At 46.8% G+C, this 27,100-nt stretch overlaps 1 protein-coding gene across 1 annotated transcript in view; it reads right to left on the bottom strand.

The window, feature by feature from the left end:
• Positions 1–27,100, bottom strand: part of LOC138497348 (cytosolic non-specific dipeptidase-like) — a 204,307-nt gene that overhangs the window by 117,975 nt on the left and 59,232 nt on the right. Inside the window, exon 6 of the mRNA XM_069620748.1 lies at positions 8,735–8,819. Within this exon, the coding sequence (XP_069476849.1) occupies positions 8,735–8,819 (85 nt within the window). The remainder of the gene's footprint in view (positions 1–8,734; positions 8,820–27,100) is intronic.

Consider the following 27,100-nt stretch of genomic DNA (forward strand, 5'->3'; position numbering starts at 1 on the left):
ATTTAAACCTTTGGGAAATTTAAGACTTCCCTGCGTCACTGCACTGAAGGTGTGCGTCACAATGCACAAATGATGCCTATGGAGTTTGGCAGACTCCAAAGTCAAAAGAAAGAGTATGAATCACAAAAAAATTACATGAGAGATATAAAGTCCTAAAGTCCAGCAAAAAGAGCTGGGAGCTCCAAGGTAGAGAGGAATGAGCACATTTTTGAGAATTCTCCCCAACACTGTGTGAAAGGCCTGAGCGAATACAACAAGGTATGGACTTCAGAATGTACCAGGACTTCAATATAGTATTATTAAGGATCCATATCTTTAGCTGCATATGAACAAACCTGCTGTGGCCATGTCTGCTACAGAAGGGTTGTCTGGGCAAGTGTTGTCTAGCATCCCAAGTGTGGTTATGCACAGGGCTGTGTGTGCCCCCAGGAAATGCTCTGGCCAAATCTTGGGACTTTTGTTCTAAAACATCTACTTCTTGAAGACAATGTATATCTTAGGATGTAGTGTAAAACTAAAGGGAATTCCAATACCAATGGGAACTAAGGGGAGCAGTAAGCATGCACATACAAAAAGGGTGTTCCCACTGGGCAGTATTTAAACTAAAGTCATAGAACATTCAGCACCAATGCGTGCATGAGACTTCACATTGTTCAAGGGCTGCGTGATACAAGGATTACCATAAAGTCTTCGGCAAAAGCTATGAAAGAACCTTTTATTAATTTAAATGTTCAACAGATCCATGCATAATCAAAACTCAAAGGTATACAAAGGATGAATCCAAGTGAAAATGACAATAAGAAAATAACCAAAAAATAAAAAAAGTGTATACATAAAAACTGTTGAAACAATGTAGAAGTGTTCATACGAAAACCAAAACATAATGCAAACCAGACAGGGATTTATTTCCATCAGGCTATTGAGAGTGGATGCTAATTATCACACTTCGTACACGACTTTCCCTGACTGTAATACATCAATTTCATAGTGCTTTGAAATGAGTTTGTGAACACATAGTGCCTCAATGGGCAATTGAGAAATTCCAGAAATTATGAAAATAAGGCTTAATGCCAAATTGCCAACAACAATGGCGTTTCGGTGAAATCGGTTTGCTAGCCGCCTTCTTCAGGACGGAATGTCACTACCGGAACCTAAAGAAATTAACAAGGCGCTCACTTACTGTTATGGAGACGTAATAGACCTCCATTTACCAGGAAACATTCCCAGTGGATTTTCATGCACAATACCGAGGAGCAGATGAAGAAATCACTGCGTGACAAGGAGCAAATCATTAGTGTGGGGACACCCAAACCAAAACAATGCCACTCAGTCCCAACGTATAATGAATGTGTGCCACTGCCAAGAGTGTAGCACCAGAGCCGGAAGAGGTGCCTACAAAAGAATGGGCCCCACAGGAAAGGAGAATCGTGCTAAAAGTCATGCAAGTGAGCAGAGAATGGCGAATGTTAAGTCTTACTGTGTTACAGTAGGCATTCTGATAATAGGTCAAATGACAAGGGAGGTGTATAGTAATTCCCCTCTTGGTAGGCTGCGTCATTGGGTAGGAGTGCGCAGCACCTTGCCAAATGGTATACTGCTAAAATGTCATAGGAACAATTAGTCCAAAAGGCGAAACATAGGGCATGTGTAAAAAATAAATAAAAAGGAAATATAAAAATAAAAAACACACACAAAATTATATGGTACACCTGTGGCTTTAGGTCCCAGATACGAGCAGGGCATGCGAGTACTGCCTTGCGAAGAGTGCTCCGACACCGAGGAGGCACGGATGTTCCACCGCGCAGATCACGCTGTAAAGAAACAGGAAAGAAACAGCTTAAGCAGTGGGAAGAAGCCATCCCTGAAGTGTAATGGGGCAAGTTAGCCAAAACTCGTAAGTGAAGCAGCCGTAACGTGAACAGGGTTAGTCGCGTGAAAAATTAAAGCTGTGCTAAACTGTCAACATCTCAGGTGAAGAAAAGAACATCAGACCGCAAGCGGTGTAGCTTGTCAGCGTTCCAGCGGATTGTAATCTGTAACCATTCTGCTTGGAAACCGAGGGGTCCGCGTGACTCAACGGCCAAGTGATTAGAGGATTGAAGGAGAGACGCGATATGTCGGCAGTCCAAAGTAAAGACAAAGAAAAAGGTCTATAGCCACGAAACTGAACCACTAAATTGGCATAAAGTGAGCGCCATCTTGGACCAGGCAGGCTGGAAGAGGCAATGCCTGCCTCAATTTACAACCTGGTGTGCCAGAGTCAGCCAAGAAGGGGCACACATACAAATATTAAAATAAAAAAAATATATGAACGAAAGATGGAAAAACACAGCCAATTGAACTGAAGACAGAAAGGATACCGAATACAGGGGGGTGGAAGTAAGAGGGCCAGGGCCCGGGGCCCTCCATTTCTCACAGGCATTGCATCATTGAGGCCCTGCCATATCGTATTGTGGAGGGGAGAAGCAAGAGGGGAAAGCGAATACAATTGCAGAAGTCAGTAGTAACACAGAATGTTGCAAGCCAGCATACAACATGAAGATGGGAACAGCATGATTCTGGGCCACCATGAGTGCACGATGCAAAGGAAGTCCAGCATGAGAGTTGAGAAAGAGTGACACACTGTGAATCAATGAAGTCCACAAAAGTCAAATCCAGCATTGGCCACAAGACGGTGATGGTGAAACCAGAATGTATCAGGACAGACTCCTGCAGAAGTAGGCTGGAGGGGGCGAGGAGGAGCAGGGTAGAAGAATCAAGCAAAACAGACAACACCTGTGTGCGAGAACAGGGGGGCACAAGGGAACATCACGGGGGGACCAGAGGGGGTGGGGATGGCCTGTGGGGACAGAGGGAGGTCAGGCCCTGGATCCTCCTGGTCCGAACAGGTCCAAACAGAAATTGCCATTTTCTTTGTCTGCCCTTCACGTCAGACGCCCGGGCGAGATATGCCCTTGATCTAAAGAGTTAAGAGCAGGAAGGAAGAGGCAGGGCTAAGAAGGTGGGTGGGGCTTAGGCTAGGTGACCTAGAACCATGTGCACCTGCTCCCCATCTGCAAAGGAAAAGATAAATGGCACACCATATGGGCTGTTGCAGTTTTGCATCTACTGCGCAACCAGTGCTCAATGATCCTGGTGTGTACTGGGCATGATGTCTTGCCCATGTATTTCAGGCCGCATGGGCACTGAATGCAATAGATTGCCCATGGTGTTTTGCAATTGGTGTGATATCGAAGTTGCTATTTTTTTTACTGGCCACATCAAATGATTTGATTTTGTTAAAACATGTACAAATACAATAAGAGCCACAGGGAAAATGGCCTGTAAGAGGTCCAAGGTTCCAGCTGCTGGTAGTGGACCCATTGCATGAACTAGCTGATCTCGCCAATTCTGCTGCCGTTCAAATGAAAAAATAGGAGGTGGTTTGTTGGGCAGAGTAAAAAGTGGCTAAGATTTTCTAATCATTTTCTTCAGTGATAAAGTATCTGGGCTGTAGGGGAGGACACTTTTGTCCTGTTTTGTCTTTAGTTTGGAAGAGAGTCTTGCATGGAGTGAACCCGACGGGTTTCAGAGAATGAGAAACCCGTTTTTTCGAGTACCCTCGCTCCCGGAATTTCAACACTAACTTTTCAACGTGATGGTCAAAACCTAGGAGGAGGGTGAAGTTGCGTCTCAGTCGGAGAAACTGGGAATTTGGAAGACTTTCCTGCTGTCCACAGGGGTGGAAACTTGAAGTGTAACAGCGTATTGCGGTCAGTAGGTTTCTTGAACAGTGTACAAATAAGGTTATCAGAATGCTTAATGATCAAGTCAAGGAAAGGAGTTAGCTGATTACTAAACATCATAGTGAAGTCAATAGCAGGAGGACATTGATTGAGCCATATGAGAAACTCATTGAGAAGTTCGAGGGACCCATGCTAGATCAGAATGAGGTCATCAATATATCAGCACCAAATGTTGATATAGTGCCTAGACGGGTTGGTGTCCATGAAAATTAATACATTTCCAAATGTGGCAATAAAGATGATGGCGAGACTAGGTACGAAGGCTGCTACCATTGCGGTACCCTGAGTCTGCTGGTAGAATTGCTGCTGTCACTTAAACGGTCAATGATTTTCACTGGGCCTGCAAGCCTTTGTGTGGACTGTAAGAGGGATACCTGTATACATTTAATTGCTTCATCCTGATGGATGCTCGTATACAGTGCCATCATGTCCATTGTAACCAGTAAACTAGTTGAAAAGTTCTTCATTCAAAAAGATCAATTACAGAAGTGCTCTCTCTCTCAAATATGTGCTAGTGTAAGTTGCAAAACAATATATTGGCAAAAACGTTCTAAAATTGTGCCATATCCTGCCACAATTGGTCTCCCGGGTGGATTTTGCGCATCCTTATTAATATTTTAGGAACAGCGTAAAACACGGGGGGTGGAGGGGCAAACCTTGATTAGTACTGAGAAATGCTGCTCCCTTTTCCGAGAGTCAATTGCGTTCTAGTACATAGTTGGTAATTTCTTGAATAGCATTAAGTGCACTAGTGGGATATTTACGTAAGCAGCGATAACTGCCAGGTACATTCATGAGATCCATGAGGGGATACTGGTCATGGTTCAGGACTACAAATCAACCCCCCCAAACCCACCTTGTCCGCAGGTTTAATAATTATCTGTTTATTATTGGCTAGAGAGCAGAGTGCACTCTCTCTTTGTTAGATAGATCTCATGGAACAATATGCACTTGAGTATCCAAAACAAGGATACACTTTTCGAAGGTAAGCACCTCTCTGGACATAGTGTTCTCTTGAGGTATAAAAGTGGATGCAGTCCTAGGTCACCATCAGGTACCGCAGTATTGTGTTCCTGGAAGGAGGTTTTAAGCCTGATAGTTCATTTAACATCAGTTTCTGTGCGAAACCAGTCTGTCGGGCAGCTAGGGATGAAAGTCAACCCCCTAGATTCCACTGAGGTAAGAATGGAGTTCGAGAGATCAAAGATAGGAAGTCCGATTGGCTCCACAATTGTCTGTTGGCCGGTCTCCTGCATGCTCTCGGTCGGCGTTGTCCGATCCAGCGGAATCCTTACTGCTGTGAGAGAACGTGACCATACGGTGTGTTGTGTTACTAGATGGATTGCAATTACTGTTCATGTTGTCTAAATAATTTGCTGCAAGATATGGGCATATTATCTCTGCTTTGAAATCTTGAATGACCCGAGATAACTTCTTGTTTTATTTTTAGCCAAATTAGTTTGTTTGAATTCTTCAAATTGTTTGGCAACTTCAAGTTTGTCGAAGTGTTAAGGCAGCACCTAGTTCTTCTTGAACAATGGAACCCAGCCTCTGAGGCGTAGATATGGTGAGGACCATCGGGTCTCAAGCTAAATTTCGTCGCGATGGAACTAAAGTTAGTTTTATATTCCTGATCTTCAAGGAAAAAGCATGGCTCATTACGAACTATGATGCCAGCTGGGCTAAGGAGTACTTTTTAAATCTTCGCGAAGAAAAGGGCCATGAAGTTCTGTCCTGAAGGTCTTTCTTTAGTTTAAGGAGCTCAACGTCCGAGGTGGAACTAGAGGCTCCTTGGTTTGTACCTACTGGGTCAAACAAAGAGGGTACCCTAATAATGGCCCCGATTTCCTCATCACTGTAGCCGAGAGTGAAGTTCTCAGCCATCCTTTGGCTCAGAACTTGCGAGGAAGGAAAAGATACCACCAAAAGGTGGTGGAAAAAATACGGAGGGCGAAGTGGCAAAGTGCAGTTGACGGGGTGAACACTAGTGAAGACGCTCTCAAATCACCATATAATAACCCCAACAAGAAAAGTGGCTACACAGCATTAAATGATCCCTACAAACAGTAAAACTGTCCAAATATTTAAAACTAAAGAGAACTCCAATACCAATGGGAACGAAGGGGAGCAGTAAGCAAGCACATAAAACAGCAGCAGAATTTGAGAGACCAGCATGTTCATGCAACTTCAAAAACAAACAGGTCCACTACCAGCAGCTGGGACCTTAGACCTCTTATAGGCCATGTTCCCTGTGGCTCTTGTTCCATTTGTACTTTTTCTAAGAAAATCAAATCATTTGATGTGGCCGGTAAAAGCAGGAAACTTCGATATCACACCAATTGCAAAACACCATAAGCAATCTATTGCATTCAGTGCCCATGCGGCCTGAAATACATAGGCAAGACATCATGCCCGGTACACACTAGGATCATTGAGCCCTAGTCACGCATTAGATGCAAAACTGCAACAGCCCATCTAGTGTGCCATTATATGGAACATGGACACTCCACAGAGGACATACTTGATACTGTTAAAAATGCTCCCAAACCCCACACTCTGCTAGCAAATAAAGAAGCTGGATGGCTCTTTATGCGCAATACAATAGAGCAAGGGCTCAATGACGCAATGCCTCTGTGGTAAACAGAGGGACACAGCCTGCTTACTACTTTCTCCCCCAGAATACAGTATCCTTTCTGTCTTCAGTTCAATTGGCGGAGTTTTTCCAGCTTTTCATTTTTTGATTTTATATATATTTGTATGTGTGCGCCTTCTTGGCTGACTGGCACACCAGGCTGCCAATTGAGGCAGGCATTGCCTCTTCCAGCCTGCCTGGTCCAAGATGGCACTCACGTTATGCCATGTAGTGGTTCAGTTTGTGGCTACAGTCCTTTTTCTTTGTCTTTACTTTGGACCGACGACATTGATAATGTCTTTCGTTCTTTCCTCTAATCACTTCTTTGGCCTTTGAGTCACGTGGGCCCCTCGGTTTCCAAGCAGCATGGTTACAGATTACAATCAGCTGGAACGTTGACCAGCTACATCGCCTGGAGTCTGAGGTTTGTTTCTTCACCTGAGACGTTGACAGGTTAGCACGGCTTTCATATTTCACACGTCTGCCCCTGTTCACAGTACGGGCTGCTCTACTTACGAGTTTGTGATCACTTGCCCCATTACATTGCAGGGATGGCTTCTTCCCACTGCTTAAGCTGCTTCTTTCCTGTTTCGTTACAGCGTGATCTCTGCACTGGAACTTCTGTGCCTCCTCAGTGTCTGAGCACTCGTTGCACAGTAGTACTCGCATGCCCTGATCATATCTGGGACCTACAGGCCAACGTGTACCGGGAATTATTTTTCTTGGCAAACTGCCCTGCTGGCAACACATCCCACTTTAGGTATAGTTTTCTTGATGTCTTATTTTTCACACACGCTATGTTTCACCTCTTGACTAATTGTTCCTATGACATCTTTTAGCAGTATATCATTTGGCAAGGTGCTGTGCAATCCTACCCGATGATGCAGCCTACCGAGAGAGGAATTACTACACATCTGTCTTGTCATTTGGCACAGCATTACGCGCCCATTAGCAGAATTTACATTCTCCATGCTCTTCTCTCGTACATGGCTTTTAGCACGATTCATCTTTCCTGTGTGGCCCATTCATTTGGCAGTGGCACACATTGGTTGTACATTGGGTCTGAGTGGCATGGTGTACTGTTTGGGTGTCCCCACAATACCAATTTGCTCCTTGTCATGCAGCGATTTTTTCATCTCCTCCTTGGTATTGTGCATGATATTCCACTGCGAAAATTTCCTGGTAAATGGAGGTCTATTATGTCTCCATAACACTAATTGAGTGCTTTGTTAAATTTTTTAGGGTGCGGTAGTGACATTCCGTCCTGAAGAAGGTGGCTAGCAACCGATATTTCTGCCGAAACCCCATAGTTGTTCACGCCCATGCCAAACAATTTGTCATTCCAGTTCACTGCACTGGCTGAAGGAGTTGACCCTTATTTTCATAATTTCAAGAATTTCTCAATTGCCCATCGAGGCACTAGGTGTTCAAACTCATTTCAAAGTACTGTGAAATGTAACTATTACAGTCAGGCACAGTCAGGTTCCAAGTGTGATTATTTGCATCCACTCCATAGCCTGTTGGAAATACATCCCTGTCTGGTTTGCATTATATTTTGGTTTTCGTATGACCATTTTATGTATATGCTTTTTTATTTTGTTGTTATTTTCTTATTGTCATTTTCACTTGGATTCATCCTTCGTACACTTAGTTTTTATTATGCATGGATCTCCTGAGAACATTTAAATTAATAAAATAAGTTCCATTAGCTTTTTCCCCCATGACTTTATGGTAATCCTTGAACAGAACATGAACACCTTGAACAATGTGATAAAGTCCCATGCACACATGGATGCTGAATATTCCAGGACTTTAGTTTAAATACTGCTCAATGGGAACACCCTTTTTGTATGTGCTATTTTAGGATGTAGGGCATCACTGATCACATCACACCAAAAAACTGAAAACATTGTTGGCATGAAAAGGTTTCCCCATCCTAGCTTCCATTGCATCATTGTAATAACTAGTTGGTATCCTCTTTTTCTACATTTGTTTATGTACTGGCACACACATCATTTACCTGCATTCATCTCGATTTGTGTGTGCTTGATTAATTCTGGAAAACTTACAGTTTAGTCAAATCAGGGCTTTACGCCCTCACATTGGGGATGGAGATAGTTGAAGTACTAAGTATACATATTAAAAAGAGTCGAGAATAAATACGGAATTTAACACTGACATTTTGAACAGTAACAATTTAGAAAAAGTATATGATAAGTAAAAAAAAAAAAGAAAAAATACATTTATGAAACAAATCTTTCCATGGCAAACTGCAAAAATAAGAAATTGAAGGCTTGTGCACGGTCACAGCACTTACCCATCAAAGCAATGAGATCTGTCATTGCCTCGTGAACAGAGCCCCCGTACACTCCTGAATGAAGGTCTTTGGCACAGCACTCAACCTGGGTTTAAAAAAACACACAAGTACAAGTTATTAACTAGCCCACGATTGGCATTTATTTTAAAAAGGAATGTTATGTTGGGAACTGATGCCCAATACTGAATGTACAATATGTATATCACTGGGCACAGAATAAAACAAACTGCATTGCTCCCAAGATCATATGACTGCAAAGTCTCAGAGCATTATTCATACAGATACAGGGTGCACATCCACCAGCAGAAAATTCCAGATATCGGGACCAGCATTACAAAGAAAAATTGTGGACCAAACATGGTTTTGGTTAACGGGTAAAGACCGAATACATCTTAAAATACCAATTGAGTGATGTGACCAATCTCAAGTACTGCACAACCAACTATGCAGCAGTAAATTGGCCTAAACAGGGATTTGCTTTGTTTGCTGTTGATGTGCAAGTAAGACTAAATAGATTTGAAAGCCGAGAACCAGATCAGGGCCTTATTACTACAGACCAAATAACGTGGAAAATACACCAAACCCTGGGTAAAAGTGTGCAGTACAGCAACCGGGTGCTATTAAAAAAATAATAATAATAATTTTAAAAAAACTAATCCAATGTGGAAAACGTTTGCTGAAATCCACAACACCTACACCTACACACACGTTCACAATTAGATGGCCATGCACTGCAAGGTCATCTGTGAAGCCTGCTGCACACTGGATCGGCACAGGTTATGCTGGACATTGCCAGTAGAAAAGAATCCTCAAGGGGCAGTCATTGGGCACCTGGGGGACCTAGTGCCGAAGGGCTGGGAGGGACAAGAATCTTCAGGACAGGAGGATATTCAGATAATCTGAAGGCTGGTCAAAATGAGAACACTAATGCATTTCCTGTGCAAGGAGGTTTCATTCACAGACAGAATATCAGTTTTTTTTCCTCTGCAAAAAAAAAAATAAAAAAAATAATAAGAAAAAATAAAAGGAGGGGGGCCTCTGGGGGCCCAACTCCATGCCGATTAACGATGTCCAATATGACCAACATAGGACTTCTCTAAAAACAGACAGTGTCATGTACAACTTCAATTAACTAAGAATCAAATTATGCTGACTCTCAGTGGAAGCATTGCCCGTTCCCATAAGCCAACAAGCTTTTTTTTTTATCTGCCCCAATCTATCAGCTTGTACAAATGGATCTAGGCCACCTAACATTTTCCCTGCCCGCCTGCGAACCCCAGCTTGTCTTTAGCTGCTCTCATCTACCCAGCCCCTTTTTAACTCAGATCCGAAGGGTGTCTCACCTGGACACCCTAATGGTATACAAAGAACAGGCCAACTCATGAGGACCTGGAAAGGGCCAGCACCCATGCTTCAAGCATACCATGGAAGAAAGTAGCATGTGCTCCATCCGTCTGAATCCCACTCGCGCGGGAAATCATTGCCATGCAACTGAACCCTACCCACACTCCACTTCCAAAACACACATAATCTAATGCTCACAATGTAGTACTATGTGCAGCAGACAATGCTATCACCACTCACAGCCCAGATGCGCCCTTTATCACAAACCCATGGCACACTCCCAACTCCACACATCCTGGATGGCTTCACCCCCACCAGGTACAGCATTCGGTGCAATGTCTGCCATGTGAAGATTGGTCGAGGGCTTATTATCCACGATACCCAATGGACATGCACTAGCCAAGAGCACACAACAACTGCATCCTTCAAACTCCCCAACTGTCAATTCTCGCACACCCACACTCAAGACAACTACCATCACCTGCTCCATAGCTCACCCCACATCAACAAGCCCTTTCTTAACCAAGTAGTTGCCGACCTCATCACAACATCATTCACCAACAACACAAAACCATCTTTCTCAAAGACCAACTGCTAGGGAGCCATGCCAATAAGAACACCAGAAAGATTTTAGACACCATGACATCAAGTACCTCTTCACAGAATCAACCCACAATAAACACACTTCACTTGGTATTCACCACCTCTCCAGTCATCAAATGCCTCCCTGCCAACTTTTGGACAGCTCATGCAGGCTCCACCACACATTCACAGGGGCTTCTTCAAACCAAACCCCTCAGAGAATGTCAATGTCCAGCTCAGCGCGCTTAACCACACCCCAAATGAAACAATGCCCCACTGACACGTGGGCTCTCCCAACACCTTAATACTCATTAAAAGCAAATGTGCCACACAGAAGAAAAGTGCTGGTGAAAGCCCGGACTGACAATCCTCAGTTCAGTGCACACATCACCACAGCCAAAGTCAACTTCTACACAGCATCTATCAGAGCAGCGGGATCTTCCGAGCTACGAAGGACTGGATGAATCCTCTTCCAGAAATGCGATGCCAAAATCCGGTGACAAATAAAATTCCATCAACAATGTCTTCACAGACAAGATAACGCTTAAAGCACATTGTTCCTCTCGCATCAGCCCGCAACCTATCATGATGGACATAATTCAGGACAATTATTATAGAAGACCTGGTCAACACTCTAGCAAACCTCAAACCAACCACCAAGGCTACCTCCAGTCCTCCATTGCCCGAAGGTAGTGGGATTGGTCAAACAGGGCTTCACCGGGCCAGACGCAGAAGTGATATAGGGCTCTTTAGGAGTCTTCTTCAGAACTTCAGTCAGCTGTGCAAAGCGGATCTGCAGAAATGGCTACAGCAGTTCACTTTTTATCCAACATCCGGCCAGGAAGCAAGTCCAAGCCAGCCAATGGTAAGGATCTGCACCAAACAGTCAATAGTTGTCCAATCAGGGACAACTATTGGTTGCACTTATGACCCAGACTCCGTCACCAAAGATGTGGAGGGGGACTAGACTGTCCCACCCACTTCCTAGGCCACACATACAAAAAAGCAGCACTAGTCCTTGACAGCAGCAGCTTTCCCAGGCAAATATATGACCTTATATGGGATTTTCTGACCTGCCAAGGCAGGAAGAAGGCCAAATGAATTGGCCAAAGAAGTGGCGAAATGTTTGCAGCATGGACATTGTAGGGCACTAGCCACATTTAGTAGCCATACACACACACAAATGTGCACACTAGAAAAAGCACAACAATGGTCGCTGCCACCAGCTGGTCTAGGCGCATAGAAAAACCAAAAATCCCAAGTGTAAAAGGCTAGGGTGATACAAAAGTATCCCCATTGCACTGCATTGTAAGATGTGTGCAATGAAGTTACAAAAATGTATAGTAAAAGGGAAACAGTTTCCCAGTATTCGTAGTCCAAAGGGCTTATCAGTTTCCCCAAAACAAATGAGCAAATGGCAGAGCCAATGTCTTTACTTCCCCTCAAGGCAGAACAGGTTAAAAAAAAAAACAACAAAGTAAAATGTATGGGGGCAGGGGCTATATAAAAACTGTGGAGGTAAAGTTGCCAAAAGAGAAAGCTTTCCTAACACACTGGAGAATGTTCTTATTTGCTTCCACCAGCCCGTCCTGGACTCATCATGAAAGTAACCATAAAGTAAAAAAAAAAAAAAAAAAAAAAAAAAAGATAAAAAGGGATACTCAATAGCCACACCACACATCACTGTAAGGTTATGTGTGCAGTGTTAACAAAGGGGGACTTTTGTAATGGTAGACAGAATCTCCCAGCACCAATGGCCATAAGGATTGAATAGTGCCCCAAACAAAGATGAGCTATGCAAGGTAAGTAAAGTAAAAAGGCTTCACTTACCTCCATAGGTCAGGGGGTTTCCATAGGATCTATGAAGAAAAGGCAGCTAAAAAAACAAAAAAACCACAAACACAATTACCTAGCACTTGCCAAAAAACGTGACAACTGTATACATTTTCTTTCTGCCATGTGGCACACTAAAAAAAAGAAAACACTGGCCCGCTTAGCCCGTTCAATGAGACAACACAAGATTGTGCTGTGAAATGGGAAAAATATGATTGTTTCTCGCCTGGAGTATTATTTATTTATTATTTGTTTTGATCAAATAGATCTTTACAAAATATTAAAACCAACTTAATGCCAATTTACAACACTAAATATACAGTTGTCTTTTTTAAACAATTCCACAAAATTACAAGACAAGCCTTTAAAAACCAAAAAAGATAAAAAGGAAGGAGGAAGAAAAAAAAAGAAGAAAAATAAAAACCATCACTTCCCCAAAAGCCTGCACCCCATTCTACGTTGTTAATTACTACTGCTGTGTTATGCCACATTTTCTAGAGTAACATTAGTCCCAATCTGCTAAGTGCTTTTTTTGGGTTAAGCCAAGTTTAAAAGGACCTGACCCGCTGCAGTCGTCAGGGCGGTGTTATGCCCCGAAATCAAACGATTCCAAAAGTTCTCTGATTGCAAGCATTCCATTTTATGAACAAATTTCCCAAAGTATAGAACTCTGGTCTCCCAAGTATTATTTATAATTTCAGACAGCTACCTTTCTTCTAGACAAGATGCTCGAACTGCCGAAACTTATCCTTTACCAGCCAATGTGAATGTGGATATCCTGCAAAGCAATATCAGTGCCAGCACAAAGTTATTTCAGGAGAAAGAATCTGTGCAGTGTGGGGAATCAATATAAATTATCTTATGAAGAAGGGTCTCCTATTCGAGCAGACAATAGCAGAGACCCTAAAGTATGCAAGCCATCTCCCACAAGAACTGCAATCCTAAAGGGACTGTTGGGGAGAAATCTAATTTCTGTGCAAAAATCCTTCCACCTTGCAGACCGCCAGCTCTTTTGCTGGACGTATGACCCCCCCCGAGTGAGTGGGACCTTTCTCCCTCTCCCATGTGTTTTTACCTGATTAGGATTGTGTTACTGTTTTTGGAGTCTGACAAACTCCATAGGCATCTGCTTTTTTTATGGTGACACCGCACCTTCAGTGCAGTGTCAGTGAGCAATCCTTTGGATTTCTCATAAGGTTTTAATATTCTTGGGAACTATAGTTCACACACGAAATGTTATTTAAGTGAATTTGACTTTAATTCCTTTTTCTCTTGGTAGGATCAGCACTCACCATCTTATGTGGAGTGCTGGGAGTTTACCTAGCACCCATTTATCTTACTTTCTCATGTTACCCTCACTACTTTAAATGGCTGGTGGCAGGCGGTGGGATTGGCGTACAGCACTTGGCTTACTTTAAGGAAATTGATCCTAAGAAACTAGCACAAGCTGCTGACTCATGGGTAGCCAACAGGTCCACTCAGGATTCTGGGGCTACTCACAAGGAGGGAAAGCAGCACATAAATGAGAAGAATATCTGCTTCCAACACTCCACCCCTCCCACCCCCAGAAGAGGGCTCCAAACATAAAAAGGGTAGATTCCATGGGAAACCTGGTAGGTCTAGTGACACCCCTCTGGCGCCCAACCAAAGGGAAGTCAGCAGAAACCCCTATTCCAGAGAGCATTTGGGAAATGTGTTGTATGTTGGTCTGTGGACCACGTGAAAGGGGATGCCAGATGCCAGGGTAAACCTGCAGAGGTCAACAATGCTTCCTTAAGCTTCGTCCCTGGGGGAGAAGTACAAATGGCTAGTGCACGTTTTCACCTACTGGCTGAAGAACCCTTTGGTGTTCAAGCCAGTGTATATTTAGTGTCCCTGGGTCTGTGAAAACCAGAATATGGATGTGCACGACACGGTTGATAACACCAAAGAGTATTATATGGACAGTGTTCTTGTAGATGGGCAGAATACTCCTGCAATGAGACACACTGGGGCCAGCAGAACAGTAGTGGATGAAAGCTTTTTCAAACCTGAGGATGAAGCCAAGGCACCCAAATGTCCCACTAGATTTGCTGGAGGGCCTGTCCAGATGGTTCCTATTTTGGCAGCTCTCATTCAGTGCAACAATAGGACAGTAAGAATTCCCCTGTCAGTGTGCAGAATGAGGTGCCTGGGAGAGTCCTGTTGGGAATAACTTGAACACACTAGTAGTGTTCAGTATCCCCAGGCCTCCCAGTAGGAAGAACAGGAACAACCCAGATTGGCTAGAGAGCCAACCTTAAGAGACCACTTTGACCCTGTCAAAAGAGAACCCCAAAAACTAGAATATTAGCTAAATGGGAGCCCAAACCATGCTCCATTATTGCCAATTCAATTGTAAAGTCTTTCAACCACACTGCATCTGAGGAAGGGGTGGATACACAAAATTGAGACCTATCTAGGCCTGTGAGAACTGGCAATTCTCAAAACTGGTGGAAAACCAGGAAAGCCAAGTCTAAGGCCAAACACATTAAGACTGATGGATCTTCTGCTGAAGTCTCCAGTGTAAATCCTGGTGTTAGGGAAACTTCTAAGCCAGGTAAAATAAGATCTAAGAGGAAGTGGAAGCATGTACCTTGCTTGACCACAACCCCTCCAACCAAGATTACAGAGACGCCACCTGCCCATGTGAGGAATCATGGAGACCCCTCTAGGTCCAAGGGATTTCTTTACAAGGTCCCTTGAAAAAGCCTATTGTATGTCCAGAGATTGTCACAACTTCTGAGGGACTGTTCAATCAGATGCTCTATACCTTAAACCAGAGAGATGTGCCCAACAGTATTTGTAGGTCATATAGCTTACAAATGAAAACAAGTGCCATAGCAAAGGTTACAAAAGATTGCTGGTGGACTCAGCAAACAGTTTAACCAACTTGCAACACGAGATCCATCCTGGTGAGGATAAGATCCTCCTGTCCCATAGTCTGGGTGAGGGGGACGAGAGTTTGGGAGAATTTTCATTTCTGTGCTAAAATCCTTCCACCCTAGAGGCCCCAGCTCAATGGCCAACTTCAGCTTTTTTACATTTTTTAAATTTAACCCCGAGTGAGTGGGACCTTTTTCTTCCTCTCTCATGTGTTTTTACCAGATATTGGATTGTGCGTTTCCTTCGTTTTTGGAGTCTGACGAACTCCATAGGCATCCGCTTTTTGTATGGTGACACAGCACCTTCAGTGCAGCGTCACTGAGAAATCCTTTCGATTTCTCATAAGGTTTAAAGACCTTTCCTTGTGTGAATTACAGTTCCCAAGAATAGCAAAGTGAATTTGACTTTACTTACCTTTTCTCTTGGTAGGTCCAGCACACACCATCTTATATTGAGTGATGGAGGGGTTACTTACTAGCCCCTTATCCTACTTTCTCATGTAACAGTTTTATGTTACCCTCACCACTTTAAATGACTGGTGGCAGTGGTTTAATTTTTCCTACCATTGTGCTTTTCTACTACAGGCTGAACCCTCAGAGTATTCTGCCCATCTACAGCACCCATGGGTGACCATTTTGCCAAAATGACCCAGTCTTCTTTTTTTGCCATTTGTTGTTTGGGAGGTCTTGCTTGGCTTTTACTCTGTGCATTGAGACAGGTTTGAGCCCTTTGGCGGGCTTCAGCCCTGAAGCCTGCCTATGGCTCCAGTGGGTCTGGAAGGACAGGATGTGAGGGAGGGTCCTGAAACTCCCCCGTCCTTTGTCTCTAGGAGTGCCCAAATGAAACTAGTCCCGATTGGCTGGCTGTCCTAAAAGACAACCACCCTATTGCGTGATTGACAGCCTAGGCTGTGCATGAATGGAAGAAGCCTGCTGAAAAGGCGAGAGTTTTGGGACTACAGGCAGAGTCGACCACTGGAAGAACAACCGAAGAAGAAACTGAACGAAGCTCGCTGCAACCTTCTGGACCTTCAATTGCCCAGTGCAGCAACAACTTCTCCCCTTGTGTTAGTGGGGCCAACTAACCCCCAAGAAGAACTCCACTTGGCACCCTCCCTGACTTGCTGTGCTTTGCCGTTGCTGCAGAAGCCCCATGCCCGGGGTCAAGGGACCATAATCGAGTGCAACGTCTGCCGCAGAACGAATCTGGCTAAAAGCTCCATGAGCCTCCTAAGGAACTTCCAGAAGCAGGACATCCATCACCTGAGTCCCCTCACCAGAGTGCAGGACCGAGTGAACACGGAGAGTCCAACCGGTGTCCAGCAGTCTGCATCAGTGCCGTTTACAAAGCGCTGAAACTGCAAAGTGCTGCTGAAACAAAAAGAGCCTGTATCTGCTGACGACCTTCCCCGAGTACCGCCGCAGGAGCCCTCCAGATGTCCTCCCTCTTGTCCCCACGACAGAGGCTCAGGAACCAGGATCTGCCTGGCTGTAGCCAGACGGAATCCAGCTGAACCACCTTTTCTTCTAACCAGAGGTAAGGTTTGGGCTTGGTGGGGGGGGGGGGGGGGGGTTTATGGGGCACTTCCCTTAAGTCATGCTGTCTCACTTGAGGCTTGCACCTACTTACTTTCTGAGATGATTTCAACTCCCTTTACACAGGCTGAACAGCTTGTGGGCCTACAACAGATTTTTCTGAACTCTAACTTTGTGCAAGACTTTTATCCAAGAGGTGCATCAGAACCGTAGACGGTGTCCAAATGACTGGCTGTCCTGGCTCCCTAAAGGCACTCTTCTAAATCCAAAATCCATTGACTTGGTATTGATTCTTCACCCCCCCCTCCCCCGACACACCCCCAATAGGTTGTGGCTTGTTAAACAGTTAAATACTGTTACCGCTGGGAAAGGCTTATCTAGGCTTCTTTGGAGGATTCAATTGTCCTCACATTTCCTGTGAATTTTGGTCTAACCTTTTTGCTTCCCTTAACCTTTCTACAACTCTGAATCTGCAAAGTATGCTAGTGTAATATATAAATGCAAATACTATCCGTCTCCTTGTGATTGAAGTCACCACCGGGTGTAGGAGAACTGCATTAAGCATATCCAAAGATTATTCACTGGCTTGTTTGATTCTGAAACAAAGTTAATTTGTATCGTTACAATCTTTTGCCCTTTTAAAGAATGCTCATTTAAAACTGACGTTAAATAAATAACTATTTATAACTGAAACCTTGAGTCTAAGTGTTACTTGGCTACTTGTATTTAAGTATTTCAATTGTACAGCTCTACAGCTCACATTTAACCCTCTTGTTATTGCTCAGTCGCCTGGCTGCTCAGTTATACTACCAACTTGTGTAGTACAGACGATACCAAAAGGTGGTAAACTAATACCAAGCAGATACGTCTTGTTTAGTTTCACAGTGTGCCTGCACCGATTCTTACGCAACAGGGACTAGGGGCTGACTAGCTTGAGAGTCAACCTGAGCTCCATATCCTATATTAGTGAGCGCACATTGACACACTGTTAATCTGTGCAGTTTTATCCATTGAGGATAGTCGGGGAGCAAGAAATCTGTGAATCCCTTTTGGAATCTTGTGGATCTACTCTAGGTGCAATAGGTAGAGGTCAGTGTACTCACCATCTTCAAATGTACTTCCTGCCAGTAACTGCAAGTGCTATGCACATCTCTCGGGTGTTTCACAACAAAAATGTAATGGTGAACTTGTGCTTGATGGTACAAGAAAGTCCCCACTGTACTCAAGGTGATGAGAATCTTATAGTGGCTTGTCAGAGCAGGGGAAGAGAGGGTCCGGGAGGTGCTGGGGGTAGTTCATTTGAATTGATAATACCAGTTTGAGGTGCTGGCCAGCAACTGTGACAATCATCGTGTTTCTCCATGGTAGGTAGGTATTGGGCCACAGACATGTAATCTGTTGCACATCATTAGTACTCTCAGTGCTAGTGTTTGATGGGAATCGCAGGAGGGTTCCATTTGTTTAGCTCTGAGAGCACCTCGGGAGTGCTCCTTGTTAGGCAAGATTGTGTGTAGTAGCCCTTTGGGAGACTACACCAGCCTTGTCCTCTTGGCAATAGATACCCAACTATTGGTATAGGTCTGTACTTCACAAGTTGGTAGTGTGACTGAGCAGCCAAACTTCTCTCAAGAAGAGCAATTGTGAGCTGTAGAGGTCCACAGTTAGAAGTATCCAAATAAAACTTTTACTCAAGGTTGTCTAGTAAAATAAGGATTTATTAACAGTCAGTTTTAAACTAAGCTTCCTTTAGAAAGAGCAAGTTGCAACAATAAAATACACTACCTCAGATTTAAATTAAGTAAGTAGAACCCTTTTGGGGTGGCACACAGACACTTCCTACACCCCGAGGTGACTTCAATTGTTAGGACACTGTGGAAATTGACACTTATATGGAATGAGTTTGTGGAAAAGGAAAAGGTTTAGGGAAGGAAACGAAGGTTAACAAGTTCTCTGAACAGGTAAGTACATTACAATCCCCAATGAAGCATAGGATAACTTTTGCCCAGCCATACAAGTAATTTATGTACCACCTATGAGGGACAGTTGAACACAAAGTCAATGGGTCAGAAGAGTCTGCAGGGAGCCAGGACAGCCAATGTCAAACGAACAAGGTCCAGCAGAGCTGAGGCACTTCTGTTAGATAGCACAACATTCTTGCACAATGTAGAGTTTTTAGAAAATAATCACTGTTGGGCCACAAACTGTATGACTTGTGAAAGCAAAGCTGCAAGCAACTTGCAGAAAAAGCAGCTACTGTTAAGACAGACAAGCTACAAACCAAAAAGGTATGTACCCCTTAGTCAAGACAGTGCCTTAGGGTGGAAGAAGAGGTTCCATCTGGCTTTTGTTCCTGTTTCAGTCCTGCAGACCCTGGGTTCCTGGGCCTCAGTCATGGGGACAAGAGGGAGGACGTCTGGGGACTCCAGCACTGCGGGTTGAAGGACGGTGGCAGCTCCGGGCTCTTTCCAATTCAGCTACACTTCGCGATTTCGCTTCCGGTCAATAGCACCACCGCGGTTCTCGGACACTTGATGGGCTCCCCTTGCTTCTGGAGTGAAGCACTCTGCTGAGGTGCCTCGGGCTTGGGTAGTCCTGCTTCAGTAGGGTCCTCTGGATCTTACTAGAGTCCTGGTCCGGCTTAAAGATGATTTACTCAATTCTGGTTTTCCTGGCACTCGGTTCCAGAAACTGCGAAGCAGTACAGCCAGCAAAGTTAGTCTTGGGTTAGTATTGGTCCCACCAACCCACAGAGAGAAGCCATCCGTTCTGGGCTGCTCTAGTCGATGCGAAATTTGGAGCACACTGCAGCAGGGCTTCACTGGGCAAACCAACGGTCCGGGAGGGTGCTGCAAGCTTCTTTTCCAGTTTACTCTTCATCCAGAGGTCGCCTCTGCCTTCTGTCCAAATGACCTTGCCTTTTATGCAAGTTTCTCCCATCCATCTGCAGTCTGTCACTTCCACAGCAGGCTGGCTGTCCTGCAAGGACAGTCAGCCAGCCAGCCAATCACCTTTGGGTATTGCATTTGTTTATTTTATTTATTTTTTGCATTCCTGTAACCAAGGAGACTGAGTACAGGGAGTTTTGGGAACCTCCCTCGCTTCCTGCCCTTCCAGACACGCTGCAGCCAGAGGCGTATTTCAGCACTGAAGCCCGCCAAAGACATAACGAGCAACGGGACCAAACCTGGTAGAGTAACCCACGCAGAGCAAAACCCAAGAAAAACCTTGCAAGCAAGAAATGGTGAAAAAAAGACCAGAGCCATTTCGCAGGGTGCAATACTGCAGCTGAGGATTAAACCTGAGGTAAAAAACGCACACTGATAGGAAAATGAAACCACTGCCAATAGCCATTAATCGTAGTGAGGGCAACACATTTGTTTTACAGGAGTAAGTAGACAAAAGGGGCTACTTAGTAACCCCCCCACCCCATCCCCCAGCAGTCACATAAGATGGTGTGTGCTGGGTCTACAAAGGTAAGTCAATTTCACCTTACTACTCTTGGAAACAGTAGCTTATCCAAGAGAAGGTATTTAAACCTCAAGAGAAATCCAAAGGACCTCTGACACACTGCAGAGAGGGCAATACAACAGGTGATGCCTATGGAGTTTGCCAGGCTCCACAATCATAAAAACACATAGCCCAAATCATGAGTGAGCAATAAGTCTCTCACTCCAGGATAGAACATCAAAAGTCCCAAAGTCCAGCAATTGGGGGTCTCTAAGGTTGAAAGAAATTAGCACAGAAATGGGAATTCTCCCTAACACCCCTGCCACTAGTTCTCATCCACGAAGCGCTTTGATAATACTTCGGCTAATTCAAAACAACAGGTCAGAAGATGGGGTATGGGGGGGGAAATGGGGGGCGGGGGGGTGCTGTTGTGCAGCTGCAAGATGGCCGTCGCCTGAGAGAGCTTGCATCCAACAACATTTAATATCCTGCATCATCCTACTTTGTGGTTGTCGTGAGCTGAAGACACCAGCATTGTGTTCATAATATCGTGAGGCACAGCCTGAACCTTCTTGCAGCTTGCTTGGGCAACATCCAGTCTGTACCCTTCATCTGGGCCCAAAGCCTCAGTAGCGACATGCGGTGTAGCTGGCGTGGACATGTGACGTGCACCATCTCCACCGTCAGCCCTAGGGGCTCTAATCTTGTGCACGCTCTGGTGGGGTGAGATTTGGCACCCTACTTCCAGACCGCACAGTGCGGCTAGGCAGCGCTCGCCCAGTAGCCCTGGTGGGTATCGCCCCTTACCGGCGACAGAACTGCACCCGCATCAGGCCGGAAGGCTGGGCCCCCATGCGCACCCTGTCTCACATTACGCTTGGTGGGGCTGTCGCACCGTCGTCTCTTCTCTGTCCCTCGTAACATCCTCAGCTACAGTCTCTGCTCTTGGTTTGGGAGTGCTCTGTGGGACCTCAGTCTGGGGCACCCATGCGTAGGGCTTTATCCCTCAATCCAAGCTTGTGGCTGATCCTGCCCTCCGGAGAGGAACGCCTTACGCTGCTTAGATTCCAGCATAGTGTATTGCGGCGGGTGCGCCGACAAGTCACCTACAGACGTTTTTTCTGGCAACCTCTGAGGCATAAACCTTGCAGCCTTGACAGCGCTAGTACAGATCCTGGCAGAACAAATTCCACCCCCTTCCCGCACCTCCCTGGCTATACTGACCGAGTTGGCTGTGATAGACGGCGGTTGCGTGGCCAAGTCCCTGGAGAGCCAGTTCCTCACAGTGGAGGATTCGGACCGCCTGCCGCATTCCCACTGGGGAATGTCACTGCTATGGCCTGGATCAGCACTACTTAGGGTGACGTTGGGATAGGAGCTATGCCCAGGTGGCTTACCCAGTACTCGACAACGTCCTAACTGGGATTACTACCGTCCCTGGGATTCCTGCTGCATAACACCCTCTGCTGCTGGCTTTCAATAAGATGGGAAATAACAAGAAAGAGGCTAAATTGGATTAATTTGCATGCCACAACCAGCCCTCCCCTTCACCTGCTACAACCTCGTCCTCCACTACAATTGATGTGTCCACTTTCAAAATCTGCTTGCCCCAAAAAACAGCACATACAATCTTGGCTCTAAAATTGACATGCTATCTTGCAATGTGGAGAACTCAGCCATTCAAATAGACAAGCTATGTGGCCGCATGATGAGACGGTGCAGAAGATAGGGGACAACGAGGATGGGTACCATCACTGCAGAGGGAGATGGTGTCTCTACAACAATCAATGTGATGTGTGGAGGCCAGAATCGACGATCTAGAGGGGAGATCGTGCAGTAACAATATTTGCATTGTGGATGTGTAGAAAAAGTCTTACTGGAAATACTCGTGCACCCACCAGATATCTGCTCCTGGATGAAAGTGCATCACTCCCTCGCCCCCAAGCCATCCCTGGGTGCACCATACAGAACCATCATTTGCCAGGATACTCAATTACAGGGACAGAGACACCCTTCTCAGAGCTGTGAGGGACAAAGGAAAGCTGCAAAATGGCTCCTCAGTCGTCAGGCTGTTCCCCGATTTCAGTCCACAGGTTCAGGAACAGAGGAAGTTGTTTCAGGCTGTTAAAAATAAGCTCAGGAAGAAATAAATACGATATGTGGTTTCCCGCTAAGCTCGGAGTAGTCCACAAGACCTGGTTTTTCCTCAACCCTGCAACAGCTTACCGTTTGGTCTCTGACCTGTCCGATCCTACTGAGGCGCAAGGGGACCAAAACCGCTGACCCAAGCATGCACCCCTCTTGCAATGCGACCCGTCTGTCATAATTAAGAGGACCGGCTTGCACCACGATAAAGAGGGATATTCGCTCTGTTACTGGCTACTCGAGCCAGTATCCCGTTGGCGCAGCCACTGTGTCTTGTTCTTTATGTGTGTTGTTTTGTTTGGGAGGGGGCGGGGGGGGATTTCTGCTATGGTCCTTAATTTGAATGACTATGGGGGGAGGGGTGTGGTGAATCCCAAAATGTAATGTCTTGGAACATCAGAGGGGTCACCAACTGTAAAACATAACAGGGGCGTGGCTTAAGGGCCATGGAATAGGACATCATTCCGGGTGCTCCTGCAGATCCTCAATGATCCTGAACAAAAGCTATAACTATAAGAAGAAGCCAAGTATAATAATGAAGATGAAGGCATGCAAATGAACAAGTAACAACATGTGCACAATTCGGCAGTTATTGCAGGGCAGCCCGGGAGATGCAAGCAAAAGGGGAGAAGCGTCTCCTCTGAAAATAAAGGCAAGTTGGCGGCCAGACTGTAACAAAGGATCTACCAGACGGGCCGTTGGAAGCAAGCAGAGAAGGGGGACCCCGGGGGGAACGCGAAGCGTTTCCCCCCGGGGAGTTTTTGGCGCTGCACATGGCCAGCGAGTGGCCGTGGGGCAGAGCGCCTCCTGAGGGGGTATTTAAGGGCTCAGGGAAGGTTCGGGAGGCAGGCGACGGTTAGGACTTGATGATTGTCAAGTCCTGTTGCCTGCTCCCGAGCCTTCCCTGTAGTGCCTGGGGCCTAGGTGGCGTATTTAGAGCAGGTGAGGAGGGGAGTAATTCAGAGGAGGGCGGTTAGGTTTATCAAAAAAAAAAAAAATATATAAGTTCGTTTTACTTTTATGAGTGGCATAGGAGGGGTGCCGTAGATAAGACACCCCTCGCGTCTTACCGTGTCCCCGGGCTTCCGTGCGTGCAGCGGGGTTATCCCGTGGGCGGGGGTGTGAGGGCTCCGTGGTCTTGCGGCAGGGATTTGGGGGGGATCTTGAATCCGTGTGCGGGCGTGCTGTGAGTGGGGTTTTAGGGCCAGGGAGGGAGCAGAGCGGCGGCGGCTTTTCCGCGGCTCATCAGTGGGGATTTCCCGCTGTTAGCGAGCGTTTGTCTCGGTCTGGTGGGCAGGGCAGCGTAGTTAAAGGGGCCGCGTCCCTCATACGTGGGAGAAGTGCGGTGCTGTTTGGGCACCGCTAGGTGGCAGCGTTAGCTGCTGTTAGCAAGCACTAATTAGTGCTGGGTGTTATAGTGTGTTGGTGGGCCCCCCCTTTTTTCCGGTTTTTTGCTAGGTAGTAGGGAGGGAGGGGGTTTCAAGGATAAATTTAGTTTATTAAGGTTTTAATAAAAAAAAAAAAAAACATTTTATAAATTTTACAAATTAGCATAAGGCAAGCATCATAGCGGTTATACCAGTAATAATAGCTTATCAGGTTAGGATAATTTTGGGTTTAATTTTTCTCTTATTAATTATCAATTTTAGGGAGGTTATTTTCGGGTTATCACTCTAGTGGTGTTTTGTTTCTGGGGGCTGGTTAACTTAGTGTCAGGGTTTCGCAGGGCCAGGGTGCTAGTCCTCGGGTAGGTCCCGGCTCGGGGGCGTAGAGTAAGTAGTTTGATTTAAAGGGGCATATTTTTGGGCACACGGGGATTAGTGTGCACAATGACAGGACGGGGGGCAAGCAAGAAGGGGCTGGTGGATGCTGGGGCCTTGAAGAAGGCCCTGGAAATCATTAGCAGGGCATCTAAAGCCCAATTGGAAGGGGCGGTAGGGGAAGGTACGGGAGAGGAGGAGAGCGGTGGGGGCCGGCCGCAGCGCAGAGCGGCGGCAGACAGTGCGTTGGCGGCGGTGGTGGCTTGCACCCCTACGGCAGGGAGAGGGGAGATTTGGGAATCCAGGGGCAGGAAGATGAGGAGGGAGATAGACAAGAGGGCGGATGGGGGTTTAAGGAGGTCAGGGGGGCAGCCAGGGAGGGAGGAAGGGTATGATAGCTCTAGGGAAGAGGGGAACGCGCGAGAAGGTAGGGACCGAGGGAACACCAGTGGGGGCAGGGGTGGGGCGCAGGTGGGGGTGTCAGGGAAGAGGGGAAGAGTGGGTAAATACCTGCAGAGGAGTGCAGGTGGGAGAAGGAGGGAGAGGTCCCCGTCAATTGAGGAGGGTAGGGCGGGGCGCGGAACGGCCCCCCCGGATAGGAGGAGTGGGGGCGGAGGGCGCTGCGCAGCCGCCGCTGTACAGATGGAGGGTGAGTGTTTCGGTACGGCCCCTCCTCGGTCAACGCAAGGAGAGCCTAGAGGGCACAGCACAGCCCCTAGTAATGAGGATTTCAGGGTGGAGGTCGGAACGCCTCGCCCAAGAGAAGAGGACCAGGCAGAGGTTCCCACAGCCCCGCCGAGAAGAAGTCAGGGGAGTGGCGGGGCGGACGCCCCGGGCTCGGAAGAAGATCAGCAAATCATCTCGGGCAGGAGCTCGCATCCACAATGGTATTTAAGGGGTGATGAAGTTGGTTGGGAGGAATATGTGGGGCAATGGGAAGTGGAAGATTATGGGGCGGAAAGGGAAAGGGGGGAGGAGAGAAGAAGCTTGAGGTGGGATATGGAAGGGGAAATGCAGGGTGGACGGGGAGGAAGGGGTCAGGGAAACAATTGGCTGGGTGAGTATGCTGACATGTTTTGTCCCCGCAGTAGGATCCCCCTAAAATAGGAGAAGAGTAGCATCGGTGTGGACGCCAGACCACAGGCGGCAGGTGTGGAAAGAGGTGAGCGGGAAAGGGAATGGTCATCTGCATGGCAGAGAGGGGTCGCAAGAAGGGGGACAGGGGAGGAAGGGTCCGGACTGCAAAGTGTAAGGAAGGAAGTGGGGGTGCAGGCCATTGGAGCCGCGGGGGTTGAGAAGAGCATTTGCTCAGTGGAGGTCCAAACGGACAAGGTGGTGGAGTCATTGGTGCTCGAAGTGCAAGCCGGAAAAGATAAGGAGTGTGAAGTGAAAAGAAAGGAGAAAAAATTGCCATACATGGGGATAACAAAACCATTGGGGGCGCACTTGATGGCAGAGACCAGGGAGAAGATTCAGGCGGGGGAATTTGTGGAGGTCTTTAAATTGCTCCATAGGGAAGTGAGAGCAAAGGAGGGGTCTAAGGAGGAAGAGAGGGAACTGGCTTCACGCCCAAGGGTCCCGGTGACTATTGAAAATTGGACGTCGGCGTTTAGCATTTATGCCAGTGTGTACTGTGAAAAATTCCCGGAGCGTTGCGTGGCCCTGCTTAAATATATGGACGTAATTAGGAAGGCTTTCATGAGTTTTGGGGGTTTTGCCTGGGTACGCTATGATGAGGAATTCAGAGCGAGAATGGCGGAGGACAGTCAGGCGGTCTGGGGGGAGATAGACATGGATCTGTGGCTGCAATGGATGGCTCCAACGAGGCCTGCCCCGACATTGCACACAGCAAGTGGGCTGCCTGTGCCTTACCGGCCCTTTCTTGGTCGCCCCGCCCATGAAGGGGCGGGGGGAGGAGGCGGAGGTCAGCCCTCGACAGCATATTGGGCGTTCAATAAAGAAGGCTGCACGAGGTGGATGTGCAAATTTAAACACGAGTGCCGCAAGTGTGCAGGTCGGCATCCAGTTACAGCTTGTTTTCAGGCAGGGGACAGTGGGGCAGGGCGAGGAGCGGGGCAAGGAGGTGGGGGGGGGGGGGGGGGGAGGACCGCATGCCAGGTAAATTGGGGTGTGCTGGTAGTTCGGGCTCAGTTTAACGTAAAAGGAGGGGGGGGCACAAGGTTTGATGAAAGGTTTTGGGGGTGACTTAAAGGGGGTAGGAGAAGGGCGAGGAGGAAGAAGCGTAGGTAGGGGAGGGCCGCAGGGGGATGTAACTGTGGAAATTGTTAAGGGGCGGTAGCCGTCGTTTAGAGGGCATGGACGACGGTGGCGAAGCTCTCACGCTTGCCGCACGACAAGGTGAGTAAGCTTCAGGCGGCATGGACGGAGGTGCGGGAGCACCTCTGGTGCAGCTAGGGGACGTGATGAGCTGGGTCTGCATGGACGGGGGTGCACTAGGGCCCCTGGTGCAGCTGGTGGAAAGAAGTGGAGCAACGAAGCAAGGTGCTGGAAGAGGAATTTATGTGGAATGGACTGCATGGACGGGGGCACAGGTTTGGCCCCTGGTGCAGCGGTGGAGAGGAGTAAGGAAGAAAAGGGGCCTGCATGGACGGGGGTGCACTAGGGCCCCTGGTGCAGGGGGAAACAGGTGGTAATGGACGCGAGGATCTTGAAAATGAGTGATAAGGAAGGGACTGCATGGACGGGGGTGCAGGTTTGGCCCCTGGTGCAGTGGCGGGAGGAGCAATAAAGCAAAGGGCCTGCAGGGACGGGGGTGCACGTGGGCCCCCGGTGCAGGGGGGGGCAACGCAGGGCCA

The sequence above is a fragment of the Ambystoma mexicanum genome, chromosome 5q (assembly GCF_040938575.1).
Source record: "Ambystoma mexicanum isolate Mex_15411 chromosome 5q, UKY_AmexF1_1, whole genome shotgun sequence".
NCBI classification, from domain to species: domain Eukaryota; kingdom Metazoa; phylum Chordata; class Amphibia; order Caudata; family Ambystomatidae; genus Ambystoma; species Ambystoma mexicanum.